Here is an 11,254-nt window from a genome sequence, read left to right as displayed (position 1 = left end):
ACTACAAGGGTTCAGTGCCTGTTTATATCTAGGGCAAGGATAGACAAATTAATATAGAATTCAGGAGCCAGTCAGTCGAATACAGGAGCCAGCTCCATTGACAACTAGAGGAAACCTCAAACGTTAAGAGCCACCTGTGATTTTTAGGACGCATTGGTTACCTGTCTCCTGGGAAATTGTCCAGCCCTGATCTAGGGAGTGGAGTAAAGCAGATTTTCTTACCTGATCCCCGCTCTCACCGGCTCACTCCGGCCTGCCTCTTCTTCCCTTCACTCCGGCGGTCTAAGGACCACGTATGTCATCATGTCTAATGCAGGTTCCATAGACCTTGCATTAGATGCAAGGACAACAAGGGACATTCCACCAGCAGAGGAAAGTGCTGACACACAGAAGGAGCGGGGATCAGGTAAGTAAATCCTCTTTACTCCGGCCCCCTATACACAAAGAGCACTTAGTTAAAGTCTGTCTATGGGCAAGTCAATAATCTACCCTTGTATTGCAGGTTCACCTTTTAAGTTGCATTAGTGAAATAAATGAACTTTGCACGATATTCTAATTATTCGAGTTTCCCCTGTATATATACGCTATAACCTTCATCCTCTCTAACCCCAATCCAACCTGGCCTGGCCCCCTCAACCGTCAATCACTTTATAACCAACAACTATTGCGTGTTTCTTGGATTGTACTTTGCTGGAATATGTTTCTATGTCTATTGTTAATTATAAAAGTATTCAAATAAACAATGATACAAATAAGTATAAATATCCATTATGAAAGAATTGAAAACATATCAAATTATATCACAACTACCGATAAAAAGATATTTTGCTATAATTTGATTAATTTTGAACACTTCTGTTCTATCACAGACACAGACATCAACAACATCCAGTAATGGGAATAGTTTATGGACCCCCTCAAAAAAGTCCTAAAATTTTGCACAACTCTAGCGACAGTTTTTTTTTTGTGTACAGCATTCCACAATAGGATGGCGCTATATAGGGGAAATAGTGACACCGTATCACATAAGAATGGAGATTGCACCGGTTCTACGTGGAGAATTGAAGGGTCAGTTCACTTTCATAGTTCAGTTATATGTGAGATCTGATGGGGCGAGTCACAAGCAGGATTCTTAATCGGTGTGACAACTCCCTTCCACATTTCCCTATAGGAGTCTCACTCCTCTTGAAACAAATAAAAATGGGTGTTCTCACTCCATTTAAAAGGGTGGAATCCCACGCCAATGTCAGTACAAGGTGTGCAACTCAAGAAAAACCCCCCTATTCCCGACAGGTGATTTAGGCTGGGTTCACACCAAGGCGTATCGAATTTGCGCATTTGTTGCGTGTTTCGTGATGCACGTTTTTACGCGACAAACGCGCGTTTTCGAGGGCTACTTGGCTGTATCCCAATGGAAACTTGCAACAAAAATGCCCCAAAGAAGCTCTTGTACTTCTTTGGGCGTAGGGCGTTTTGCAGCGCGTTTATATGGCCTGTAATACACCCAGGTGTGAACCATACCCATAGGAAATAATGGGATTTCGGTGTTTGAGCGTTTTGCAGAGCGTAGGAACGCGCTACAAAACGCCCAGGTGTGAACCGGGCCTTAAAGTTGAACTCCAGAAAAACAAATACACAGATGAAAAACATGTATGGGAGTGAAAGGATTTACAATTCTGAACCTTACACAGCTCTTCCACACAACACAGTCCTGCCTTGCCTAGCAGGGCAGAGGATCTGATTTTCCTTTGATGTGGTTCATCGTCCACAACCCCCCCGCCAGCCTGTGACTGGACAGTAAAGGAGAAGCAGGAGACTGATGAGTTGATCTATCTGTCACTCTGCTCTCTTCTCCTATCACCATGTCCCTTGTTAGCACATCATCACAACTGATTGGCAACTTGTGCTGCTTCTCCATCTCCGAATCTAAGCTCTGCTTTACAGGGACTGCAGGAGGCTGATACCAAGTCATATTCTACTTAAATTGATGTTTTATTGACTATAGAGCTGCATTCATTTGTGTCTTTTATATTTGTCTGGAGTTCAGCTTTAACTTGCAAACATCTACCAGAAACTGAATAACCAGTTCATAGTGGACTGACCCTTAAAAAATTTCACTATTACACTATCAGGACTGTCCTGTATGATGAGGATGAATACGTTATATCAAACATGATATTTCTTGGACACATTCAGAAAATAACTCTTTAATAGGCACAAGCTAAAATGTAAACACTGTAAACAGCAGCAGCGGAAAGTAACAAAACTGCGACTATTGTCTGTTGGATGAATTGCTCTCCTACCATCGCACTTTGTTCCAGGTCTGGGTGGCTCCGAGCGGTGATCCCGCCACCATGGGTACTTGGATGGGATTTGGGTGTTTGTTCATGATCATATCCAGCTTCTCCTCCAGAGATTTGCAGGTGGCCTCCAGAACCTGCAGCTTGGACTCGATGCTGTCTAGCCTCAGGCAGATGGTCTGATTGATGGAGAACAGGAAAGACTGCAAAGGAAAAGCAACGCCGTTCAGGATCACAAAGCAATGTTCACAAAGGAAACAGAACCAAGCTGAAACTTGTGTATTTTCAGGCATTCAAAAAACAGAGGTCGCAGACAAACCTAACTCACTCATCCTAACCTCCTACTTCAAGGAGCTGCAAAGGGCTAGTGCTGACTTTAAAGGAGAACTATGGGGAGAGTGAAATGCACTCATCCCCATCTATAGAGCTGAAGTGTGACACTACACCTATCACACGTCGGCTCTATACACTGAGAACTGAGCTATCTCATACCACCGATCACTCACCTCACGATCTTCTCCATGCAGAGAGTAGTGACTGTCAGTCACCGCCCCCCACTGGGATTCCCCGTCTCCCCTCTCTGTTCCTCCAGTGCCGACTGAAGTACGGACCGGGCAGGCACAGCTCTAGAGAGGCAGAGCCAGCTGTCAATCAAGCAGCGGGGTGGATTCCTAAACCCTGATGAAGGGGGGAGTTTGTGTGGCCCTTGAAATGTGCTGGCTGTCTTTCAACTGTGAACCAATGACATCATTAAAAAAGAATGGACTCTTGGACATTTTCTTGGGACGCTCTAATTAGACACACAGCAACCTGCAAGGCCGAACTGGGATACGTGGGTGCCATCTGCCTGGCTGTGTAGCGTATTACAAGACTGGCTGGAAACAATGACATGTCCTCTGGCAGGTAACACAATATACACATGTGCATTTCAAATGTCTATTTAGCTGCTTCCCAGGAATATGAAACGCTACACTAAACCGCTCATTACTCTCGCCCCTATCTACCCTAAGCACAGGTACATTTTAGAGCTCAACAAAATTTGCAGCTCCCCCAAATTAACTGCCTGTTAAATGTAATAATTATAACTAGAAGCTGGTCAGTCATTCAGACAAATTTGCAAGCAGGGATATATATGTTAAATCTCTGACATTAGATATTTGATTTGGTGTATGGGGAACCGTGAGTACAACGATAGGTCCAATGGGACGCAGCCTCCATGTAAGAAGAGAGGAGTTCACTTCTCCTGACCTTTAATATATCCGAATATTTACAACATAGGAACTGAAAGCTTAAGTGTCCTCACTAGGAATATTTATATATATATGAAAGTCACATTATGCTTCCTGCAATGCCCTAAAAATCAAACCCCATATTACAAACCGTGCTGCATATTCCAGATGTCTAATTTTCAGAAACATATCCAGCTACGAGATTAAGCTGGGCCATAATTTACCTCCATTCTTTACAAGCTCGCTGACAGAGAGACAGAGGTAAAGGCAGGAATGTAATCTCTACCTTCGCACAGAAAATGATTTGCATTAAGATATCATTTGTAGGATGAAATCTGAGGAATGCCAAGCTTGCCATCTAGTGGTAGGAAGTGAGAACGACGAGCGAACCATTGTTATCTATAAAACCCATTGGCTCGTGTGTTTAGATGGCACAATACATCATTTTATAGCTGCACAATACGCTGAAGACAAATCACATTAATTATATATGAAGTGCACTGTTCCAGGTATGAATGGCTTTGCTTAGATATGGAAGAAAATTCAGTCAATTGCACACAAGTATACAGACGACATCACATCTTGTGGTGCTGCAGATCTATCCTGTACTTCTGTATTTATGCTCTGCTCCATGGAAAACATCCGCTATAAAGGTGCACAGAATACAAGCTTTAGCTCAGTGCTTGCCTTCCAGCAGAATAATACTCCTTGCTTGCTTCACAACATGCTGATCTGCACCCATTACAGCCCAACAAGCTCTGTATGCTGATCTGCACCCATTACAGCCTAGCAAGCTCTGTATGCTGATCTGCACCCATTACAGCCTAGCAAGCTCTGTCTGGTGATCTGCACCCATTACAGCCCAACAAGCTCTGTCTGCTGATCTGCACCCATTATAACCCAGCAAGCTCTGTCTGCTGATCTGCACCCATTATAACCCAACAAGCTCTGTCTGCTGATCTGCACCCATTACAGCCCAACAAGCTCTGTCTGCTGATCTGCACCCATTACAGCCCAACAAGCTCTGTCTGCTGATCTGCACCCATTACAGCCCAACAAGCTCTGTCTGCTGATCTGCACCCATTACAGCCCAACAAGCTCTGTCTGCTGATCTGCACCCATTACAGCCCAACAAGCTCTGTCTGCTGATCTGCACCCATTACAGCCCAACAAGCTCTGTCTGCTGATCTGCACCCATTATAACCCAACAAGCTCTGTCTGCTGATCTGCACCCATTACAGCCCAACAAGCTCTGTCTGCTGATCTGCACCCATTACAGCAGAGGTTTACTGTTAGGTAAGTTTAGGCTGCAGATTCATGGAAATGGCCATATACAGTATAAGCAGATTTATTCCCCAGGGAGCAAAATCCATGTCCACACACACCTTAAAGAGTTAAAACAGGATAACAAACCTAAAAATCCCAATCTATTCTAATGTTTTCTAACATATGGTCTACCCGTTTGCACAAATTGGATGAATTTGACTCCACGAGATGTTGAAAGGTGATGCGAGGAATCTGACACCATGCCTGATGAATAGCACTGTCCAGTTCTGTGAGATTTGATGGTTGTGGAACCAGCTGCCTGATTGGCTCTTTCAACTTCGTCCCACAAATGCTGCAATTGGATTGAGATCTGGTGATTGTGGGGCCACCTAAGCAAGGTAAAGTCTCCCTCATGTTCCTGAAACCACTCCTGCACAATACGAGCACCGTGGCATGGCGCATTGTGGTCCAACGACGTACTGATGGGATGGTCATAATAATGTGCCTTTGTTCTCATGTTAAGTGAGAATACAGATACGTAAGACTCCTGGGATATGGCACACAAAGTGGTCTTGAACTTTTCACTTGCATTACCATCATACAATTGTGTACAAATAAACAATCTTGGGCATGCAGCTTTATTTTTCTTTAGGTGAACTAGTATTACTATATGCACAGTTTGATATGTGTACACAGGAGTTTGGTGTGTGTTAGTTTGGAATACAGGTTTCTTGTTTTGGGAATGTTCAGTGATTATTCCAGAGACTCGGAAGAGATTTGGTAGGCCACTTTATCCGATTTAATTTTTGTTAAATTCCTCAATCAGTGGCAGTGCTTTTGTTTTGTGTAAGGGAGCGAGAGGGCATAGGGGTCAGTACTGTGAGCGTGTGAGAGCATAGGGGTCAGTACTGTGAGCGTGAGAGAGCACAGGGGTCAGTACTGTGAGCGTGAGAGAGCACAGGGGTCAGTACTGTGAGCGTGAGAGAGCACAGGGGTCAGTACTGTGAGCGTGAGAGAGCACAGGGGTCAGTACTGTGAGCGTGAGAGAGCACAGGGGTCAGTACTGTGAGCGTGAGAGAGCACAGGGGTCAGTACTGTGAGCGTGAGAGAGCACAGGGGTCAGTACTGTGAGCGTGAGAGAGCACAGGGGTCAGTACTGTGAGCGTGAGAGAGCACAGGGGTCAGTACTGTGAGCGTGAGAGAGCACAGGGGTCAGTACTGTGAGCGTGAGAGAGCACAGGGGTCAGTACTGTGAGCGTGAGAGAGCACAGGGGTCAGTACTGTGAGCGTGAGAGAGCACAGGGGTCAGTACTGTGAGCGTGAGAGAGCACAGGGGTCAGTACTGTGAGCGTGAGAGAGCACAGGGGTCAGTACTGTGAGCGTGAGAGAGCACAGGGGTCAGTACTGTGAGCGTGAGAGAGCACAGGGGTCAGTACTGTGAGCGTGAGAGAGCACAGGGGTCAGTACTGTGAGCGTGAGAGAGCACAGGGGTCAGTACTGTGAGCGTGAGAGAGCACAGGGGTCAGTACTGTGAGCGTGAGAGAGCACAGGGGTCAGTACTGTGAGCGTGAGAGAGCACAGGGGTCAGTACTGTGAGCGTGAGAGAGCACAGGGGTCAGTACTGTGAGCGTGAGAGAGCACAGGGGTCAGTACTGTGAGCGTGAGAGAGCACAGGGGTCAGTACTGTGAGCGTGAGAGAGCACAGGGGTCAGTACTGTGAGCGTGAGAGAGCACAGGGGTCAGTACTGTGAGCGTGAGAGAGCACAGGGGTCAGTACTGTGAGCGTGAGAGAGCACAGGGGTCAGTACTGTGAGCGTGAGAGAGCACAGGGGTCAGTACTGTGAGCGTGAGAGAGCACAGGGGTCAGTACTGTGAGCGTGAGAGAGCACAGGGGTCAGTACTGTGAGCGTGAGAGAGCACAGGGGTCAGTACTGTGAGCGTGAGAGAGCACAGGGGTCAGTACTGTGAGCGTGAGAGAGCACAGGGGTCAGTACTGTGAGCGTGAGAGAGCACAGGGGTCAGTACTGTGAGCGTGAGAGAGCACAGGGGTCAGTACTGTGAGCGTGAGAGAGCACAGGGGTCAGTACTGTGAGCGTGAGAGAGCACAGGGGTCAGTACTGTGAGCGTGAGAGAGCACAGGGGTCAGTACTGTGAGCGTGAGAGAGCACAGGGGTCAGTACTGTGAGCGTGAGAGAGCACAGGGGTCAGTACTGTGAGCGTGAGAGAGCACAGGGGTCAGTACTGTGAGCGTGAGAGAGCACAGGGGTCAGTACTGTGAGCGTGAGAGAGCACAGGGGTCAGTACTGTGAGCGTGAGAGAGCACAGGGGTCAGTACTGTGAGCGTGAGAGAGCACAGGGGTCAGTACTGTGAGCGTGAGAGAGCACAGGGGTCAGTACTGTGAGCGTGAGAGAGCACAGGGGTCAGTACTGTGAGCGTGAGAGAGCACAGGGGTCAGTACTGTGAGCGTGAGAGAGCATAGAGGTCAGTACTGTGAGCGTGTGAGAGCATAGGGGTCAGTACTGTGAGCGTATGAGAGCATAGGGGTCAGTGTCAGTCTTGGGAGCGTGAGAGAGCGCGGGGGTCAGTACTGTGAGCGTGAGAGAGCATAGGGGTCAGTACTGTGAGCGTGAGAGAGCATAGGGGTCAGTACTGTGAGAGAACATTTGGGACAGCACTGTGAGAGTGAGAGGGCATATAGGTCAGTACTGTGAGAGTGAGAGAGAATGTGGGTCAGTACTGTGAGAGAGCATATAGGTCAGTACTGTGAAAGAGCATACGGAGCAGTACTGAGAGTGAGAGAGCATATGGGTCAGTACTGTGAGAGCGAGAGGGCATATGGGTCAGTACTGTGAGAGCGAGAGGGCATATGGGTCAGTACTGTGAGAGCGAGAGGGCATATGGGTCAGTACTGTGAGAGTCAGAGGGCATATGAGTCAGTACTGCTAGAGTCAGAGGGCATATGGATACTGACCCAGACGCTCTCTCACAGTACTGACCCAGACGCTCTCTCACTCCAAAAACTATATAAAGAGAGAGAGCATTCCCTCTGTGACTTTCATACGAAAGTTGATTTCCTGTGTTAAGATGGGTACTTAAATCCTCATAAAGCTTAATGCTCCCGCCGTGACTTGGACACTGAACCAGCCATGGCTCTTATCTTCCAGAGATTTACACTTCGGATACGTCTGAGTCCCAGACGAGCAGAGTTATCCCATCTCTGCATAACTGTATCAAAGAATAAGTAAACAGTGAATGTGGACAACCTTTATGGACGGGTCCTGGCAGTCGATTTCTATCCGCTGTCGTTTCAGTGAAGGCGAAAGGTCGTCCTCTGTGACCTCGTGATTCTCTAACAGGACTGCGGAGAGACAGAGAAAACAAACATTAAACAATGATCGCGACGAGAGTCATCACAACAGTGAATGAGTCAGTCGGCAATGCCTAGAGCAGTGGTTCTCAACCTGGGGGTCTAATGACGATTCGCCAGGGGTCGCCTATCGGCTTCTGGCCCCCCAGGAGAGAAGCGTTTTCTCTGCTCTTTTTTTTCTGACAGGGTTAAAAGTAAACCTGCCGCTCCGTGTGCACAGTGAGAGGGGATAGCAGTCTTCCCCTCTCACCTGTCACAGAAGTTCCAGCACAGTGCTGTGCTAGGACTCCTGTATTGGAGGTGACAGGGTCAATAAAGAGAACCTGTCACCTCCAATTGCTATTACACAGGGGCTTGTTACCTCTGTGTGATAGCAATGAAGTTAAGTGGAAAAAAAATAGATTAAAAAATTATTAAAGAAATAGAAATAAAAGAATGAAAAAAATAAAAAAGCGATTAAAAAGAAATAAGAAACAAATTATTAAAAAATAAGAAAATTATAAAAAATAAACAATAAGGTGAGGTTCCTCCTCAGCCCTCTCCTAGCGCAGCAGTGTCAGTTCTCCCGCCACGCCGCCAGATGTCGCGTCATCCCTAAATTTTACCGTTGGGGGTCACCACAACTTAGCAAATGTTACCAAGGGGTCCCGGCCCTAGAAAGGTTGAGAACCACTAGCCTAGAGAATAATGATTGGAGATTCCCCGAAGGATCTAATTAAATCATTGTTTACAAATCACTGAAGTGCATGTTAACTTAGTAAAGCGAACCTGGTCTATAACTAAAGAGCATAAATAGAAAAAGAGGAATACCCGTGCATATGGTTAACCCGTGCCACCTAGGGTGCCCCCTCAGTGACCCTTTGTCCCCGTGGCTGCGAGTTCACCCGCGATGGTAACGGATGACACGGACTGGGTGGAGTAATGGCGCGTGTTAACAGATTCCTGGTGTTCTATGTAAGGCAGCTCCTCCACTGGCTTGCGAAAAGATCAATATGTGAGCAATTTGTAAAACCTAGAAAGCGTAAATACTCAGTTGGATCTGCATAAAATCCAAGTGCCGAACAACTCCCCGAGTGACCACATGCTTGGTCCGCAGCCAAAGATGCATCTGTTTTCGTGTGATGTTTTCCTATGGTCTGTACTCGTGTGCATGTGATATCTCTCACCCAGCTGTGTACAACATTCTGATCATCATATACATTTTATACATGATTGTATGTTCAGATTTTTTAGATCTGGACTAAGAATTCAAAAGGAATTTTTTGGCAGTGTTCTCCGGCTACAAGCTTCTTCCAACCTAGCGGCATGACCAGCCAATGAAGTCAGGATCAGGATAATGGAGCAGACACCCTTTGCAGAGGTGTGTGGATAATGATTTATTGCTTCCAGAAGCTTAATTCTATTAGTCTTTGTAACTCTATATGCGGCAGCTGTATTATGTCTACACGCATGTGATCACTGCTTATTTAAGCAGCACAATGACTGTCATTATAATGGTAGAACATCTAACCCGGCCATACAATAGATTTTTCTTGTTCAGCTTTTGGGCTGATCCATCCGCACTAAACAGCATGAATTGGGGAATCTACAACTGCGGCTATTGTATGTGGACAACCGGCACAAACAGCTGCCAGATCACATGAACAGTGACTGTAGCTGATTGGTTGCAGTCAGTGTTCGGCTCACCTCCGTTGACAAATGTCAGCTTAGTAATCGACTTTGATCCAGCCCGCTGGGCCGCCCATTGTTATAACTGTGCCCGATTCCCGTGAATTCTAAAAGCATGGTCAGCCTACCCTAAGGCTTCATTCACATGGCCAATGGCATACATGCGGTTACATGCTTATATAGGTTTATAGAACATTTCTAAACACATATAAACGCATGCAATGATTTTATTGGTATACTGCACACCGGGCATTTACTGGAGCTCAAGTAAATTTACAGGGGTGGGGTGGGGGGGTTGTGTTGTTTTGTGTTCAGTCCGTAGTGGTGTAATGTAGGGAATGTTTTCTCAGGATGCACTGGGCGCCTTGGTACCAACTGAGCAGCTTTTAAAAGGCCCCATCATACCCGATTAATGTTGGTTACCATGTATACTATTCACACTATAGCATTGCGCTAAACACAAGGTACCGTGCATTTAGCACACAATATTATACAGTGAACCCAGCGTGTGGTACCATTATCACATTCTCAAACAATTCATCCCCACACAGCTCCCTCCTCATGTATCACTTCCCCTCCCTTTTAGATTGTAAGCCCTCAGGGGCCGGGCCCTCCTTACCATCTTGTCTTGTATTGTAATGTTTTCCTGATATTGTAAAGCACTGCGTAAACTATTGGCGCTATATAAATCCTATAATAATAATAATAATAATAATAGGTGCATTGCATTAGCATTTTTTTTATTGCACCTCCTAGAGACAGTACAATGCAACATGTGCTACCAAAATATCATGTGTTGCAGTGAAAAAAAAGTAGTGCATGCACTACTTTTTTCATCGTAGCACATGAAATTGCGGTACCGCTTACTGAGCTGCCAGGAGGTGTGTCGGGGTGTCATTTAAATGAATAGCAACACAACACACCTAGGGCATGCCAGGTACGCTGTGCCATAGTGTGAGCTTAATGCAATGCTATAATGTGAATAGGCCCTATGACCAATGACTGTATTTTGTAACACTAAGGTAACAAAAGAACACTTCTGTGACACTGTGTATATAAAACAGCATAATGAAACTAAAGCACAGCAACATCAAATACACTCAGATAAATCCCATAGTCAAAGCAGTGATGCTTCCCCATGAGTACATGCCTCCTCTGAATACTTCTTTAACCCCTTCGTGACTGACGACGTACAGTGTACGTCGCCAGCATCGGGGCTGTTTAAACAGACTCCCGGCGACTTTTGCCGCCGGGACTCTGTTTAAACTTGTAGAGCCGACTGTCGGCTTTACAACAGAAGCGATCCTGGCGACTTACCTGTCGTCCGATCGCTTCTGCGTCCCGAAGAAGGGGCCGCCCCCCCCGCCGGACACCCCCGCCGTGCTTCCCGGGCTCCGTTGCCCCTCCTACGGGCCCGGGACCG

General features: G+C 46.5%; 1 protein-coding gene across 1 annotated transcript in view; it reads right to left on the bottom strand.

The window, feature by feature from the left end:
* Positions 1-11,254, bottom strand: part of BANP (BTG3 associated nuclear protein) — a 331,188-nt gene that overhangs the window by 285,740 nt on the left and 34,194 nt on the right. Inside the window, exons 3-4 of the mRNA XM_018560558.1 lie at positions 8,060-8,154; positions 2,304-2,503 (exon numbers count right to left, since the gene is read on the bottom strand). Coding sequence (XP_018416060.1) covers positions 2,304-2,503; positions 8,060-8,154 — 295 coding nt within the window. The remainder of the gene's footprint in view (positions 1-2,303; positions 2,504-8,059; positions 8,155-11,254) is intronic.

This window comes from Nanorana parkeri, unplaced genomic scaffold, assembly GCF_000935625.1.
Source record: "Nanorana parkeri isolate BGI_ZX_2015 unplaced genomic scaffold, ASM93562v1 scaffold465, whole genome shotgun sequence".
Lineage (NCBI taxonomy): Eukaryota > Metazoa > Chordata > Amphibia > Anura > Dicroglossidae > Nanorana > Nanorana parkeri.
The sequence above is the reverse complement of the archived record's forward strand: the minus strand, read 5'-3'. Positions and strand labels throughout refer to the sequence as shown.